Source organism: Hippoglossus hippoglossus, chromosome 10 (genome assembly GCF_009819705.1).
Source record: "Hippoglossus hippoglossus isolate fHipHip1 chromosome 10, fHipHip1.pri, whole genome shotgun sequence".
Classification (NCBI taxonomy): domain Eukaryota; kingdom Metazoa; phylum Chordata; class Actinopteri; order Pleuronectiformes; family Pleuronectidae; genus Hippoglossus; species Hippoglossus hippoglossus.
The window spans coordinates 23,667,264-23,685,356 of NC_047160.1; the positions used below are offsets into that span (position 1 = coordinate 23,667,264).

The 18,093-nt window shown below is 42.7% G+C and overlaps 1 protein-coding gene across 16 annotated transcripts in view; it reads right to left on the reverse strand.

Moving 5' to 3' along the window:
- Positions 1-2,016: 2,016 nt before the first annotated feature.
- Positions 2,017-18,093, reverse strand: part of LOC117769132 (LIM and calponin homology domains-containing protein 1-like) — a 76,247-nt gene continuing 60,170 nt past the window's right edge. For 11 of the 16 annotated variants that reach the window (XM_034597782.1, XM_034597780.1, XM_034597781.1 and 8 more), the window contains 18 exons: positions 16,597-16,723; positions 16,110-16,267; positions 15,318-15,801; positions 13,741-14,049; positions 13,083-13,188; positions 12,802-12,902; positions 12,596-12,701; positions 12,122-12,196; positions 11,296-11,324; positions 10,383-10,496; positions 8,028-8,120; positions 7,690-7,854; positions 7,498-7,592; positions 7,157-7,315; positions 6,025-6,120; positions 5,475-5,583; positions 5,021-5,123; positions 2,017-4,149 (listed from right to left, as the gene is read on the reverse strand). In XM_034597782.1, coding sequence (XP_034453673.1) covers positions 4,124-4,149; positions 5,021-5,123; positions 5,475-5,583; positions 6,025-6,120; positions 7,157-7,315; positions 7,498-7,592; positions 7,690-7,854; positions 8,028-8,120; positions 10,383-10,496; positions 11,296-11,324; positions 12,122-12,196; positions 12,596-12,701; positions 12,802-12,902; positions 13,083-13,188; positions 13,741-14,049; positions 15,318-15,801; positions 16,110-16,267; positions 16,597-16,723 — 2,455 coding nt within the window. In that variant the 3' untranslated portion in view covers positions 2,017-4,123. Of the gene's footprint in view, positions 4,150-5,020; positions 5,124-5,474; positions 5,584-6,024; positions 6,121-6,906; positions 6,972-7,078; positions 7,316-7,497; positions 7,593-7,689; positions 7,855-8,027; positions 8,121-10,382; positions 10,497-11,295; positions 11,325-12,121; positions 12,197-12,595; positions 12,702-12,801; positions 12,903-13,082; positions 13,189-13,740; positions 14,050-15,317; positions 15,802-16,109; positions 16,268-16,596; positions 16,724-18,093 lie in introns of those variants that run through there. The other 5 variants (XM_034597783.1, XM_034597784.1, XM_034597785.1 and 2 more) reach the window with 5 other exon arrangements.

An 18,093-nucleotide genomic window follows, 5' to 3' on the forward strand; every position in this document is an offset into this window, starting at 1 on the left:
GAAGAAAAACAACAACAACAACACACACAGACACACACACATTTCAGAGTGAAGAGTGGATGACGAAGACTTGTTAAGGTGAATATTTGTGGCAGTGGCCCATGAGCAAACACCCGACGTCTGAATCGCGTCGTTCAAGTCACATCACAAGTCAAGAGTTCAACAGCTGCTTTGTTCGGCAGAGACGTTTAACAGGCTCCACGAGGACAGACCCACGAACCCTGACACGACAAATATCACACTGTGGAAGAACGACAGCTGAGTTTTCTTTTTCCTTTAAATTATCGATATAAACACAATTATTTCCTCGAGAGAACAAAAAAAAAAAAGGCACAAACTACTGCAATGTTCGCCCCCGTGACAGGAAACCTGTATGTTTTGTGTGTCTTTCTACGGCAGTGTTTTTGTGGCTCAAATTGTATAGTGTGAATACGTATTACTGTCTCCTATAGTTGAACCATAGGCCATACTCCCTCGTAGATCGATCATACAGAGTCTTTTTCGATGTTTTACAAAGATTTCCCTTGGAAGAATTTATTTTGGGTATAAAAAAAAGGGGGGAATGGATGCAAACATTGTATTTATTTCTATATAATTTGCATGTTGTCTCTTTGTCTGATTTTACAATGAGTTCCCTCCCATTTTGTGAGCATTGTGTAACATGTTTTGTCCCGGATCTGAAAGTTATTTATATGTAGGTAATGAATGCTTATATTTAAGAAGGAAATATTTCTACATGTGCACATAGTTTTCCAGGTGTACCATTGAAATGGTTGTTGATGATAAAAAAAATAATAGTCCAAGTTCATTTGGTCATGTTTTTCTTTTTGACAAACAAACTATTATCATTTATCATTATTAGTGTTATAGAAATCAACTTGACACGATCTTTAAGTATAAAATCCTGAAATATTTGTTAGAATTTTCTGTCTCATAAAAATTTGTTTATTTTGAAAAGGCCCAAGATTTCAGCACCACGGACAGCAACGCACTGTTTCTCAATTCATTCAGTTTTCTGGATTTATTTTTACAAACAGTTTGGATACAGTTTGTATTTAGATGAACAGAATATCACATATTTCAATTCATTTACAGTCAGTCCTCTAATGTAGAATTAAATTTAGAAAATGATAAAACAAGAAAATGTCCCAATAATGGGGAATAATAAATAAAAACCAGCAGAAATTGTGACACCGGTGATCAGACATTAAAAAAAATATTTTAAAAAAGAAAGTGTGTTTTAAAAAGCCTGATGTTGGGTTGATAATATATTTTAGAATATATTGAATTCGTCAGGTTGTGTGCGACTGGAGATTCAACTCAAAGGAAACATATCTATGGATTTAACAAACATTCCCCACTGAGGCCTTACAACCAAAATATATTTAACCACCAGTTTGTGGATTGGAATCAACACATTACATGATTTTATGCAACGGAGGTTTGGCAATTTTTGCAAACATGGAGCAGCTGAAATTACAAATTCAGTCACACATTTTCCAGATAGTTAGAATGTTGCCCCCCCTTTACTTTAATCTGAGTTTCACATTTACCTAAATCAGTCCTATTAATCGATTAATTTCCAACAAATATTTGATCAATCACACATAAATCATATCTGGCAGAATCTAAAATAACTACAGTTACTTCTTCATTAAACAAAACACCAAACCCAAAAAATAGAATAGTAAAGTAATTTTTTTTTATTTTTGGTGTATTGTTTATTCATTGTTGGATTTGTTTAGTCTGTTATTAGAGCAGAGATTCGTGCGGCTGTTTTTCCTTCATCTCAGGTTTCCAACCTCAACAGGCACCTGGTTAATAACAAGTTTAAATTAGAGAAAAAGAAACTCAGGTTTGCAAAAGTTAGTTTGTGTTTTTCATGTTTCACAGCCAGCGGCAGGAGTTCATCTGCAGGATTAATCTGTACAAGTATATAAGCAGTTATTATGTTCGACAAAAATAACCGGTATTTATTCAAGGATCGCTTCAAAATTAAAAGACGAAGGCACGTGGTTTAAAATTTATAACATTTTATTTATAAACATACAGTATGCTATAAATGCCGTTGCATTTAAACATCAAATGAATCTATATTTCAGATAGTGTTCAGGTGAATATTACAATAAATACAGAACAGACGTTAAAGGTTTCCATTTCCCAGCTATCCCGTCCAAAGAAGACCGTCTGAATGTAGAGCCTCCGTCTCAAAGATCCTGCTATAAGAGACTCAGCCGAGATTTACTCATCAACTAAATGATAAAAAAAGAAAATACACAATCGGAACAGAAGCTTAAAAATACTGTAGATCAGAGAGATGAACCCGGAGAAGCGTGGCTATAGATGGAGGAGGAGGAGGAGGAGGAGGAAGAGGAGGAGGAGGAAGAGGAGGCTGCTAGTTTGCCTTCATACAGCAAATCATTTGGTTTTAGGCTTAAACGTGCATTTTATTTTAAAAAAACATCCACAATACACGACCGAGCTCTTCTCATACAAGTTCATAAAAAGAAAAGAAGCAACTGACTTGAAGTTTTTTCCAGCTGGCGGCACAGATCTTTAGTTTTCATCCAACCAAATATTGCACAGGTGCAACTGCTGCTGCTGGTGTGTGTGTGTGTGTGTGTGTGTGTGTGTGTGTGTGTGTGTGTGTGTGTGTGTGTGTGTGTGTGTGTGTTCATCTTACGTCGGCGGTTTTTTACGAGATGTAACATGTACTGGTGACTTTTTTTTTTCTTTTTCTTATTTTATAAATGAATCCTACCACTGAGCAATTATCAAAATTACCTCAATTAATAGCATACAGGAGTCTAAATGGTTCTAGAGTCAAACATTCAAAATAAAATCAATGGTTTCCCCTGCAGTAGATAGATATATATATATTTATATATATACACTCTACAGGTATATTCTTCCAGATAGACAACAGACGTCCTTTCTTTGCATTGGGTTCGTCACTGCAAATCACAATAACAGGAATAACAGGGGAGCGATGTGAGAATAAAAAAAGTTCTGCAGTAAAGCGCGACGTGAGGGAGGGCTGCGGGTTTTAAGAGTTTAAATTTGGCCAAATCCCCCCCCCCTCCCTCCCCCCCTCCCTACACCCCAGGTGTTTGTTTGTCTTCGTCCTGCGTCACCTTTGCTTTCTTAAGGCACATTAAAGTCCTGACTTCTCCTGACCCCGAGCAACAACCTCCTGCGGCCCAGCAGCTGCTGTTGCCCCGATGATGACCTACATCCATAATATGTGTTTATATCAGAGGGTGTTTTCTTTTCCCCGAGCACAGACGAAGGGACGTGGGATCACTGTTTGGGCCAAAGGATCAAAAAAACAACCAGAAACTCACTACGGTGGATACAGAGGATTTATAGTGACCTTCATTTCACTTTCTAAGTGAAGCTTGTAAAACCTTGTTGTTGTGGTCGTGTAGTTTTGCTGCAGGGACGTGAAATTATTAAAACTAATTCAGATCCAGCCTGTTGTGAGAAATTAAGATGTCAGATCTGAGCTGCCTCATTTTTCAAATCCTGGGTTTTTCTGATTCTTATCAAATCTAATTATGAAAATAATCTTTCTTAAATGATGACATTAAACTAAACGATATACTGCATTTCCATCATATGGAACTGAAAGCGGAATATTAACATTATTTTTCCATCCAGAAAAGAATAGAATCTGATTCTACTTCTTGATTCAAACACCCATTTTTCTCTTTGCGTGCTCACTCTTGACAGTGAAGGACGTCGACTGTGTTCAGAGCGAATCTGTAATCTGCATCTTGTGTTTTTCTTTTCAACATGGCCGCCGCCACCCCCGAGCCGTCTCCCTCTCTCTCGCCGCATGATGGAACGGAGTCCGTGGTGGTTGCGTGGACCAATCAAATCCAGATTTCACTCACGTATCAGATGACATAAACACGATGAATATATTTATATATATATTTTTTTGTCATTGTCTGACTGTCCCCAGATCCCCAGTCGGCCCCACATGATGAATCTTCATTGGTTATTGAGCTGCAGAGGATGCAGAGACCCGGCCACACGCTGAAGGACATGATTTGCAGATAATCGGGTTAAAGCAGGGAAGGGGCTTCTTCTCTGAACCTTGTGCTTCTTCTGCCGGGCGTCACAACGTGGTCGGCTGTCCGGCCGCTTGAAAGGAGAAAAGACACAGAGAGGGAAGAAGAAGAACATTTTTACAAATCACGGTTTCTTTTCCTGGGATTTTAAGGTCGAGGCAGGAAAAAACCCCTCATAATGAGTCAAGAGTCTTTTGATTGAATCTCTTGATTTGATTCTGTGGTTTCTCTGATCCCTCGGATGATATCCGCTGCTCAGAGGTTATTTAAACATGAGCGACTTTTTCTTTTTTTTTTTGCACAGTCAAGGTGAAAGGGATGGAAAGTTACAATCATCCTCTCTCCGCCGCAGCATCACCAGTTTCTCCCCACATCCATCCCTCCGTTCAGCGCAGCGCCACCGTGTCTGACACTTCTTCATTAAAGCTGCACTCGCAGGTGAAGATTTTTATATTAAAAATCCCCCCTCGTATTATCAGCCTCACAGCAGGACGGCAATAAAGGATTAAAACCTTTGAAATGCACCTCGAATGTATTAATCATGAAATAGTGTCGCGTTTACTTTGAAAACAATAAATCAAACACAGTCACTTTCTCTTCCTGGTTCACGATCGCTGTGTTTACTGCTTTGTTGAAAAATGCATGTATTCATCTTTTTGTCCCCGATTCTTGAGAATGTTTATGAACCTTATGTAACCGGGGATTGTTCGTTTATTTCTGGTCGTGTTTCGTTGTTGACTGTGGTTGATTTTTTTTGTAATCTGCTGACAGAACACGACCACATTCATAATTCATTTTTAGCTTCTGATGGATGGATACAAGCATCAGATGATGGAAGAAGAGAGAGGAAGAGGAGGGTGTATGGAGACAGGCAGGGCAGAGAGTGGTGAGGGGGTGAGGGCGACCTGGGATGGGATGGGGGGGGGGGGGGGGGTGGTACTCACAGCGGGAGCGGATGTAGCACTGGTGGCAGTTGAGGAGGCCGTTCCGGATTCGAACGTCCGTGCCCGTGGTTGTGTCGCCTAACTGTCCCTTACACACCCCACACTGAGGAGACACAGGCAGAGAGCAGCTTGAGGAATATGAAATAATAATCTATTGGTTATTACAGCTGAATCTAATCGGACGAAGCTTGTGTTATTGTGTAAAAAACAACACAAAAGAAACAACAATCAATGTGTCACTGCACGTCTCAGAATTTTCTGCTCAATTCTGTCTGTGGCCCATTGGATTCCCATTTAATAATTTCTAAACAATCCTAAAACAGTGGTTAAACAAGAAGCTGCATGTGTATCTGCAATAAATCCTGATTCTCATTCTCACACAAACATAGAATGAGACTAAATCTTTGACTAAAGAAAACACGAGAGGAAGCCGATCCCCCTCTTCATCACCGACCTTAAAGCAGTGGATGTGGAAGTAGAGGCTGAGGGTCTCGATGATCATCGCCGCTCCTTTCCCCAGCGGCTGCCCACAGCTGGAGCACAGCTTCTTCCCGCTGACGGACCTGCAGGGGGACGGAGAGCCGCACAAAACCTTTGACACTCGAAGGGAAACAAACGTCATTTCCCTAAATGTGACAGATTAACTGTGATGACAGTGGATGTGAGAGGGAGAACTGAGAAAGACAAGAAGAGGGAAGTGTTGATCAAACTGACACATGATTTAATATCTAACTGAAATACAAGGAGGCACAAAAACACAGCGACCAGCCTGAATATAAACAGGAAGACACGAGAATCGATGTGAAAAAGATATTATGGAGAACATGAACCACGTGAAACTGTATTTCGTTGGACTGCGCTAAATTGGAAATGAGGCAGGCAGGTTGTGGTTTTACATGTGATGTTATGGGTGGAGAGATGCAGCGAAGCAGGAAATGACAAAGCAGAAATGAACCTCCCTCCCTCCCCTCCCTCCCCTGTGTGGGCTGTTTGTGATGCAGTACCTGTTGGGGGCTGGAGGCAGAGTGTCTGGAGGAGGTGGACATGCTGCAGGGGGCTTTGATGAGCTGCGGCTTGTGTTATTATCAATGGGACCCCCCCTGGAAATGGACAGTGACATGAGACATGATGGTGACTCATAGATACGGGCCACACAATTGGCTGCAGGAGTCGGGACGTGAGCCAATCCGAGCCGGGGGCAACCGGCAAATCTACTCACAACTGTTTGGGCATTCTTTTAAAATTCAGTTTTCCTTCTGTACACGACTCTGATGATTATGTTTAAAAGATGTTATTCTTGTCATGGTGTTCTCTGACGTTGTACTGGGTGGTGGAGGGGAAACTACATGTGCTACAAGATGCCACCTGATGGACAAACAAGGGAACTGCAGCTGATGCAAAAAGATTCAGTATTGTACTTGTTACTACTCTAGTCGTCTGAAATTCACATTTACACCCGACATAAGAATGAAAGATGTAAGAAAACAAAACAGACATGAAGACATTTGTGTATAATAACAAAAAAACTGTATCCCTGTCATTTCAATGTGGAAGTAAATGAAACCTTCATGTTTGTAAATAGTATGTACAGTGTCCGTTCATTAATATGTATGTTGTCTATATATTGTGCGTCTGTACCAGTCAATTGTTTGTGGCCAAGTGTGTCTTGAATCACTCTGACATGTAAGAGGAACACAAATCCATGACAAGTTTTAAAATGACTGAGCTCATCATCTTTCTCAAACTGTGACATCTCTCTCTCTCTCTCTACCGTACACACACACACACTCACACACCTCCTCTCTCTCTCTCTCTCTACCGTTCACACACACACACCTCCTCTCTCTCTCTACCGTACACACACACACACACACACACTCACACACCTCCTCTCTCTCTCTACCGTTCACACACACACTCACACACCTCCTCTCTCTCTCTCTCTCTCTCTCTACCGTTCACACACACACACCTCCTCTCTCTCTCTACCGTACACACACACACACACACACACCTCCTCTCTCTCTCTACCGTACACACACACACACACTCACACACCTCCTCTCTCTCTCTCTCTCTCTCTCTCTCTCTCTCTCTCTCTCTCTCTCTCTCTTCCCCCCCCCCCCGTTCACACACCTCCTGTCTCCTGCAGACTGGCCGGCCTTGTTGCCGTCTGTCGTCAGGTCTTCTTGTTTCTTCACTGGAGTCGAGGGTTTGAGCGTCGCTGGAGGTTTCTGGCCGTTCTGCAGACTGTGGCCGAGTGTTTCCGGCTGACTGCTGCTGTGACTCACCAGGCTGAGGATCACAGGAGGGAAAGATGGTGTACTGTAAAGTTTAAAGTCTAACTTTTAATATTGCCATCATAATAGTTATTGTGTTATTACCCAGCTCTACTTCAGAGCCTCATCCTAAATCACTGTTATTTTCTGAAACTGCTCAGATGCACCATTTCCTGCTTTGAGGCCGAGTTAACCAACCTTCTGCCTGTTTTCATGCTGTCGTCAGCAGTGCTGATGTCACTGGTCCTGTCGTTTTCTCGCCGTTTCCCCTCCGCGCTCTCCGTGCTCCCCCTCTGCACCAGCCAATCAGACAAACAGATAAAAGTCAGTCGATTTGTTTCCACTCTGGAGTTTTTACCTTCCTGCTGAACTAATCAATCAGTTACTCACCGACTGCCTCTCCAGAAGTTCTTGCTTGCGTTCCCAGTCGGCCAGTGAGCGGACGATGGTGTCGTGGGGCTCAGCGGTGGAGGAGAGCTCCCCACGGCTCGGGGACGGCAGCGCCGAGGAGCGAGGCGTGAGAGGCGCCGCCGTCTCCTCCAGTATCCTGCGCTCCTGTTGTGATCGGAGGTGAGTTTAGCAACATGGCAGCACTGTCATCAGTTAGAAAATAAACTTTTATTTCAGTTTTAAAAACACACGACTCACACAAACACTACACATTTCATTTAATAAACATGTGCCCCCGAAGCATAAACACACACACACACACACACACACACACACACCTCCTCATGGTACTTCCTCTCCTCCTCCGCCACCTCCCTTTGTGCCTTCTCCCACTCCTCCTTCAGCTTCTCCTGCTCACGGCGGTACTTCTCCTGTTACCATGGCAACAGACACATGAAATACAGCACAGAACCTCAATAAGGAGGAAGACTGAACTGTCTACAGGGGGTGGGGGGGGGGGGGGGGGGGAGCATCAAACGAGCTTTGAGAGTTTTTAAAAAAAAAACAAAGCTTTCTGAATCTGAAATTTCTCTCCTGGTGCATCCTGCTTAATTTAATCCAGGAGGGGGGGGTTGGTAGTGAGTGTATCTGATTTCCGTGAGAGAAGCTCTGTGCATGTTCTCTGGATGTGAGCCTCGACTCAGAGACATAGATGGATGCAAAGGTAGCTTGATGTTCCTCTGTTATGGCCGAACACTTGCTCAGATCTGATTTTACTTGTTAGTGATTATAAAGCGAACAAAAGAGACCAGACGCAGGCGATGCAGACAAAAGGCAAGAAGCAGAGCATGCAGAGCACAGGGTTCCTACACAACTGTCATTTGAAAAGTTCCCCTAAATCCTTCAATTTCATTCAGGTTGTTACCTGATGTACGGTAACGTTAGAGCAAATGTGCACTTAGGATTATTCCACACAAGAACCGCTTTTGACTCCTTTTCTAAAGTCGTGTGTGAACCCTGAAATAAGACCAAATGAAAGAAGGAAGATTCAAAGTGAAAGCAACATGAATAAGACGGATGACGGACCAAGGTCGAAGCACAGAGACACGGCACAATACAAACCAGGGCACAAGCACATTGATGCACCAGACATTCATCCATTTTAGAGCATCTCATCTCAAACAATCAACTGCAACGACAGGGGAAGAGGAGGAACCTTTTCACGTCACCGTTACTTATCTAGAGACTGCAGATCAACGTTTAAAAAACACGTGGCCCTGAGATGCAGCTGGTATTGGCTGAGGAGGGAGAGGGTGATTTGGGCAGCAGCAACAGCAGCAACCTCGGGAAACAATGTCTGTGTTTTGTGCATGAGATGGAAACAAAAACCCAACTAGACGTTCTTCAATTGCACAAAGTCCCCATCTAGTGGCCAGAGGGTGCATCGTCAGGAGGAGATATGCTTTTAGAGGAGGGCACGCTCGGTGTAGAACAAACATGGAGGCAAGCTTTGCAGGTAGCAACGACATGTGGTTAATTCTTCTGATTGTAAACTGAGCAAATCAGTGACCGACGCACTGAAACTTACTGGGTTACTGGTTTAGATTCACTTACAGGGTCAGTTAATGGTCCCAGACATGTAAACACACCAGAATAACTTTGGTTTGAGTCACTTTGGTGAAGTTTAACCTTTTCAATAACATTTCATTCACCATATGTCAACATCTAATGAGTATAAATGCCGTTTAAACAGCAGTTATAATGTTGACTTTCAAGGAGATGAAGCCCAGTTTACAGCCAGAAATCTTTTTTCAATTGTTTAACTGCAAAACAAAAATTAAGGGTAAAAAATGTAGTTTATAAAAACTTGCATGTATTGACTGTTAGTTTTCTTCACAAGTCACGTGGACGACATAAGCAAATTACTAGAGCCCGACCAATTTACTGGTCGATGAGCCTTTCACAGTCATAACGGCATCTGCTTGTTTGTCTGCAGATATCAAAACTTATATTTTGCAGAATAAACGATGCAAAAAAGATGTAATTGTTTAGATTATTTAGTTGTATTACTGTTTGATTTGTATCTTCTTATATCTTATTAATGTCTATTTATTCATAATAACCTGTAAAATATTCTAATAATAACTTTGATATTAAATGTAATGACGTGTGTTTGTGATTTGCTGAATCCACTGAGATGTTGTTGTGCAAGAGACCAGTTTGAATTAGTCAATAACAGAAAAACCTATGTTTCAAATATTGTGCATTCTAGTGCATTATTTACACTAAATCATTATCTACAACTGCATTTAGTAAAAATCTTTTTCCAGTGACAAAGCCTTTGATGAACTTTGATGAAGCTGCTGAATGTTTAAAAGAACCTAAACCTAATATGTGCTGCCTGCTGAACGTCATAGTTTGACCTTAAATAATATAAAGAAAACTAGCTTCTCATTTTCATTTAAGAATATATTTTTCCACTCAGGGGCGGAGTTTCACCTCAATCAATTCTTTCTGCCTCTAGGACAAGTTAGTAATCTACAAAAATGCAATAGTTTCGAATTTAAAGTCAGTTCTGGATCTAATCCTCAGTGTTGGTGCCTTGCTCTACCCACTGAGCTCCACAAGGAGTTGAACTCCTAACCTTGCAGACTCATGCGCCCATGCTTCACCCTATGAGGTTCACTGTGTACCTGCAGCATGCGCTCCTGCTCTTGCTGCCACCTTTCCTGACGCTTTCGCTCCTCATCCGGGTCCCAAGACCAGCGGTCTGCCCGCCTGGCCTGGGGCAACACCGGCACTGACACCTGATGGACCCCAACACACAGACACACACACACACACAGAGAGAAACATACACACAAATCCAACCACACGCACACATCAACATGCACAAAATACCCCACACACGGCACACAGATAATCATGCACATATTCACACCCTCCCACAAACACACACACACACACGCTCACACATACACATACACACACACACACACCAATGTGCACACACGTCCACCACAGGAAAAGAAGAAGGGAAGGGAGGAGACAGAAATAGTTGGTCTACCACAACAGCACTACTCCAATGCTAGCCAAAGGACTCCTACTAAGAAGAGAGGAGACAGAGAGAGAGAGAGAGATGAGCTCCAATGCAAACGGAAGCGGTCTCGGCCATCGTCGTACAGCATCGTCGTCTGTCATGCTACATCAACAGCTCGGTGTGACTCATGACATCGTGGCTGAGCGCTGACGTGGTGAGTTCAACGTCTGAACCAAAACATCACTAAGAACTAAAACCTGTTACCCAACAACTGTCCTTTTATTGGCTTGTGAGACACGATAATTAGAATTTATAGAATAATAGAATAATTCAAACTATACAGGATGTAAAGTGCTGACATTAAAACTAATGTTTTGCTTGTGTAAGTGAGAGAGTCTTTAAAAGCTCCCTGGAGGTTTTATTTTATCTTACCTGCAGGATGTGGTCATTTGTTTTTCTGTCTTTATCAGTTCAACTAAGCTACAGGAACCATCTGTGATACAGGAGGTGATGAACCAGATGAGGTGCAGTGAAAAGGGCTTTTAGCTCAAATGATTATAACTCACATTTCCACGGAGATCCTTTTCTGGAGCCTCTGCAGAGTAAATATGAGAGAACATTATTTAAAATACAGTTTACACAGATATTATAGAGACAGGTGATCAGAATAAATGTGTTTTTCTTTTTTTGATGGGACAGATGTTTGGAAGAACCTGAGAAAGGAAGATACAGATGAAAGTAGGCGACAGACGGACGAGGGGAGAAAACCAGTTCACCAGCAGCAACGAGTTTCATCTGAAGTTGTTCTTCTTGCTCTTTTGATTTTACATTTGAACATTTTCTTCTATAAACATAAACATTATATGAGCAGGTATAAAAAAGAATTTAGTCAGGATATGGATAGAAAACCTTTTAAAGCCAAATGTTGTTGCTTTTGGTTGAAAGGCAAAAAAATGCGAGACGTGAAACTGAGGCTTTCAAACTGTTGCAGATAATTAAACTTATGATATGTTAGAAAATATTCTTTCAGTATATGAAGTTAACGTGGTCAGTATTCCCTCAGATATCTGGTAGAAATATTTTCTTTAATCTTACATATGTAGATTATCTTTACCAATACATCCTGATCAACACGATCGAACAAATATGACTTCCAATAAATGATAAATAAATTATGAGCTGGACTAGAAAAAAAACTCATGTTTGTACATAATTGTAGTGCAAAACAATAAAAAACATTTAAGATGGAGAGAAAAATCTGTGATCATCCAGAACCGGACACAAACACGAGTGAAGTGTCGTCCGACTGTTGCAGACGCAGCAGAGACTCTCTACACGTTCAGAACCTGGGGAGGGAAACACGAGCTCCGCTGATGAATGAAAGGATTTTACCTGGCGGAGCGAAGAACTCCCAACGTAACTTAGGGTTGCTGGTTGCCGGTGGAGAGATGACACTGTTTGCAAACTCTAAAGCGAAATAAAAAAAAATGTGCAGGTGGAGGGATAAGAGAGGGAATGAGGGAAGAAAGGAAGGGAAGAGGGATGGAAATGATGAGGGATAAAACAAATGTCAAAACCAGGAGCTGGAATGGACATTAGCAGAATTACAGAGGTCCTGTGACACTGAAGGATAAACAGACTCAAACTGGTCAACCAGTTTAAAAGTCCGTATAGAAGCTAAAATTTAGCTTTAAAGAAAATCTACATAACTTGGTTTTACGAGGAATAAGAAGTTTAGTTCTTTCAATACATGTTTTTGTTAGATCTCATTCCTAATTAGAAAACAAACAGGAGGAGGAGAAAAACATGGAGGTGTATGGAAAAGAAGCTGCTGGCTTGGTGCTTGAACGTGAGCAGTTCACTGACCTGCTGTCAGTTCCTGTGCCGGGTGATATCCAGACGATCCTGGTGCCGTTAAGTTTGGGACGTTCTCTCCTCCCTGTGAAAACTCCTGGGAACTGGGAAAACTTGCCTGCGAGGAGATTCAAGGGTTAAACGAAGCACAGACGAGTGATTGCTGCTTCTGCATTAAAGGTGAATAAAGTGTGTATTTGTTTAGTTGGCAGCTTCACCTGTAAAGTTACTGTGTGACACTGCTGTGTGCTGAGCCCCGATTGGACCAGAGTGGCGACGTTTGGACCAGATGCTTCAGGTTTAACTTCTTGTTTGGCTTCTAAAAATACAGAACACAACATTACCACTAATGTTAAAATCAAAGACACTAAAGTAAAAACATTTTCCTCCTCACATTTGCTTCTTTTTCATATTTTCAATGGTTCTAGTTAACATAACAATCTTCTTGAAATGGGCTGTAGAGTCTCTGAGTGACCACAGGGTGTCAGTGTGTTCAGACCTGTACGTGTTGTTGGTTGAGCTGCAGCATTTGAGGTTTTCTCCTCTGGACCAGCTGCCGTCTGGTCTCCAGTCTTCCAAAAGCTTTCTTCTGACTTCTGCAGTTCCTGAATGGGCCACAAGATGGTTTTAAATATTAATGTCCAGTGCATGATCTGACTATAAAGTGATTTAAGGCTTTATGGGATTTTACGGTTCATAATAACATTTGTTCCTTAAACTTAAACTGTTCCAACTAATTTCTACAAAAGTAGAGTGCAGCCATGTTAGACGTGTTCAATGCATGCACCCAAAGGCAGATTGTTTCAGTTTTTAAATGATAAATATATTAGAAAACAGGGCTTTTTATCGACATGCAGCTCTATTGTGCCTCCACAGAACTAATTCCTTTGACAGAAAACTTTAATTTTAGTCCAGTGAGGCAAAATATTAGATGTAGATATTAGATATTGTGTTTTGCAGATATCCACACTGGACCCAATGAATGGGTTTACTGGTCTGTGTGTTCATCCACAAATGCTGAGTGAAGCAAGCTGCCCTCTACTGGGCATCTACCAAAAAAATACTGACTACAATATTTGTCTATAGAGGAATATGAGTTGATGCAATGTCCTATTTCTAGAATGTAATCAACAATAACAACAATAACATATCCTGACCGCTGGCAGTGAGGTGGGTCGACTCAGTGGCGATGAGTGCTCAGCCCCTCTCTGTTCTCGGACGTCCTCAGAAGCTGCTCTAGTGCCACCCCGTGCCTCCTTGGCCTTTATCGACGCCGGGCTTCCTCCTGCGGGGGAGGCGTGTGGACTGTGTGCGGGCGATGCTGCCGAGCAGGGAGCAGCTACAGTGCTGTGGCTGGTTCTGGAAGGAGACGCCTGGAAGTGAGGAGGAGATTCTGTTCCTCGACTCTCGGGTGCGGTGGGAGCGTCACTTCCTGCATTGCCGTTGACTCGGAGCAAACCGTCCGCCTGCATCAGAGGACGACAGGTATCATGTTAGTTTCTGAATATTGCATTTAACACTAAACTGTTCGGTAATTACAATACTCGTAATGTGTAACATCGCTTGATAAATCCAGGTCAAAATTAACTTTAAGGAAAACCTTCAAACAAACCCTACAACTAAAAAAAAACTCAGTTTGCTCATTTGTGCTCATTACCAGCCTCTCGTCTCATCGGCCATTCACCGGGCTCACTACACCGCGCTGGCCTCCATGACAAAGACGCAGTGATGTATGTGTGAGGAGCTCCTATAGTGAGCGGTAACTTAAGACACAGCGGTGGAGTTGGGTGAATACGGGCTCTCAGTCTGCGCCCCTCCGCCTCCACCTTCTCATCCTAACCCTCGCAGCCTGTGTGGGCCCTCTTTGTCTGCTGGGAGCCCACTTCACATCGAGAGGACCCTACTTGTCAACTTCTTAAGTCAATAGGGAACAGAGGGCTCCATTCAGTGGCCGGGCTCCGCTCAGACTCCCTGACAAGACATTCCAGAAAAGCGCTCTGCTCCATTTGGTCTGATAATAACCCGCCCCTCCCTCTCCGCCACAACAAAACATGAGATCGCATTTTGAATATTTCCATTTGGACGTTTTTTTTCTTTTTCCGGGAGGAAAGGAAACGGATCCTGTTGAGAGAGCTAAATTGAAACATTACATGCTTCTTCTGTGAGGGGGAAGTCTTGTGTCCTCCAGAGAAATCAGTCGGCTCGTCACCATGGCGGTTCTTTGGCATTCTAATGTAAATGCCAAGAGAGATGGAGGGGAATTTACCCATCAGCGCAGCGAGGAGCGCAGCCAACACTGGAAACTCACCACAGGCAAAGTGGTTGAGACCTCGCAACTGAACCGTAGCTCGATCATTTAATTAATCTAAGAGGGAAACTAGAAATAATGTTAGAAAATTAGGCAATTTAAATTAAGTATCATTACACCACGACAACCAAAGTACTTCCTTTTAGATACAAAACCCACTGTTGCTATGTTTACACCTGTGTTCACACTACGGAGAGTTTTTCAGCCGTTTGGAATCGCAGCTGGCCCCATTTTATTTTGAAAACTCCAGGGTTGCGTTGTAGCATGAATGAAAACCCACATGTTCATTTAGAAGGTGCTATAATCCAAAATGTGTTCCAGCAGCACAGGTGCTTCCACTGTTATTTATGGGAATCAAAACCCAGGTGGTGTTAGGAGGTTAACTCGACCTCTGTCTGTTGATATGATGATGAGCACCGAACTCACCTTGTTGGCCCACGGTTCAGCCGCTCTGCCACGGGACTCGAAGTAAGGCTTGGGTGTCAGCAAAGGCACCGGTTTGGGAGACAGGGCTCTGGTGGACGGCGGCTCAGACGAGCGCGAGCGAATTTGAGGCCGCTGGTGAGGTGAGGACAAGTCTTTGGGAAACTCCTCGATTCGCGCCTCGAGCGTAGACGTGAACTTTGGAGCCGGGGCCGACTGCTGGCGCAGGAACCTCAGGGGCCCGTTGGGGTCCACGTCGAAGGGATCTGGCGTCGTCGGGGAGGAGGAGAGGGAGAGAGGGAAGGGTGAGCAGGCGAAGGAGGGGTCAGCGGAGATGCTGCGATCCAGGAGCTGCGGCAGCTGCAGGCGTTCCAGGATCGTTTCACTGATGGAGAAACGCTGGGCGTAACGCTGGAGGATGACTGACGCCTCCTCTGGGGTTCTGGCTCGTCTGTAGGTGTCACGCAGGTCCTCCTCACGACGCTCCCTGTTCACGTGAGGAAAAGAAGTACGAAGGGATAAAGAGTGAAGCAAAGATAAAACAGTCTTGGCAATTACAACTAGAGATCTATTTTTTCTACTTCACTATTTTGCAAAAGACACGTTCTTCCATTTTCTTCCCCTGTGGGAGAGATACTAAATTAAACCCGAGGAGGAGTCACTGTCACCTTTATGCCTGCTATCGGGAATTAGGTTGTGTGAGACCTACTTTTCCACCGCTCTCATATAGTGCGTGCACCTTGGCTTCTTAGTGGAATAATAAGACATATACTTGTCCTACTGTGTTTCACATACTTTTCCTCCACTATCTCTCTGTACGTCTTGATGCTTCTCCTCCTCTGGGCGGGACAGACGTCTCCTGTCAGCAAATTTTCCATCATCTTCCTCTCCTCCTCCTTCTTGATCAGGTCCTGAGAAACACTCCTCCTCCGATTCTTCCATCGTGCCAGGTCCTGACGGGTCCAAATGAAACACAGAGAGAGAGCTTGGCTTAGTAGTGATGGGAGACTTGCAGCACTTCTGTGGCTCCATTGAAAACTGGTTTAAGTTGTGTAACTGGGGCAAGGCAAGAGGTTGCAGGCATTAAAATAAAAAAATAATCACTGCTTATATCTGATGAACCCCAGACACCACAGAGACAAGAAATACAAACTGTGCAGATTAGACACACTTCTCATGGGACTTAAATGTTGTCTCACACCAGCGAGAGAAACAAAATCCCAAACAAATAATTACACAGAGATTAGAAGTGATGTAAAGAAGACAGATCTGAGACACTCACGTCCTGCCAGTGATCCTCCTCCTCCTTCATCATGTTGTACTGATTGTGCATCAGTTCATGACGCACCTGACTGTGGGGCTGCAGGATGCCCTCGTCCTCACCACGCATGTCGATCATACTCACACTCCTGGGGAGGAGGCAGAGAGAGAGAGAGAGAGAGAGAGAGAGAGAGAGAGAGAGAGAGAGAGAGAGAGAATTATGATGAAAAACTTCCAGAAAAGGACAGAAGTTTTGTTTTAAAAAAGAATAAGTCGAGATTGGGTTTTCTAATGCTGCTAGTCCTTCTATCCATTTCACTCAACTGCAAGCACAGTAGTGTACGTTTGTCTGTCGGCCATTGAATCTGTGTCATACAGTCTTGTGGACACTTGGAAAACAACACTTTGACCCTAAAACTTCACAGACTCAGCTGCGACTAAAACGTGTGAAGCTAAACTTCCAGTAAAAAAAAACCCACATTATTCACAAGATTTCTTTTGTAGAAATCAATCATGACAACGCTGAACCAGTGGCTCAGAATCTGACAAATGTAAAACTGTGCATCTTCAAAGATAAACTCAACAAAAATGTCAGAAGTAAAAGAAAATCCCATCCTAGTACAACTCCACTCTGGTAGTACTTTTTGATCCATCACATATAGTTTCATGTCACATTCAAACATTATTTTTAATAGGAAATGCATAAACATTTAATATGTGAAGACAAAATTAAACAAGACCTTCAGCTTCAGATGCAGGTAACTGTTGTTATAAAGCTTTTAGTAACATCCTGATGTGAGTATATGAGATGCAGCATCAAGTATATTTCAAACAGGCAAAAAAGTGGTTACAGAAAGTTTCACACTGATCTTTGCATTTGTAAAGTCAGTAAATGTTAAAGCATCGATTTACAGACAGGACAGTAAAACGCAGCCTCACTGTTAGGAGCATGCAGCTGGACTGGGTGTTCATCACACAATTAGAATGGCTTTAGTCATTTTATTCTTGCCTTTACAATTTCCCCACAAGCCACAATTGTGAGGATTGGGCTTGGGGACTCAGAAATTGATGCAAATAGATGAGAGTTGGTTGAAAATGAAAAAAAAGAAGCAGAGTCAAACATGACAGTTATTTTTACCCTCACACTTGAGGACAAATATTTATGGAGCCCGCTGGTCTATCTCAAAACTTGGAGATAACTGACATGTTGTTTCTATTAAAAACTTTGGACAGTGGGATTAGTGAAGGTACAGAAGTAATGCTAAACTATACATTTATTTATTTACTTGTATTTCAGTCGTCTCTGAGTAATTAATCATCTACTCATTTTTGAGCAGCTGCACTTTTATCCTTGCAGCATAGGACATGACCATGATAATATGTATTTTATTAGAGATGGGATGTCAGGAGGGAAGTTGAAACGGATGCGTCCCATGAAACAAGCAGCTGGCAGAAGCACTGTTGTGATTTAAGAGCGGTGTAGTTTAGTAAGTTCCCTCCACGGCCACTGCTGCAGGCA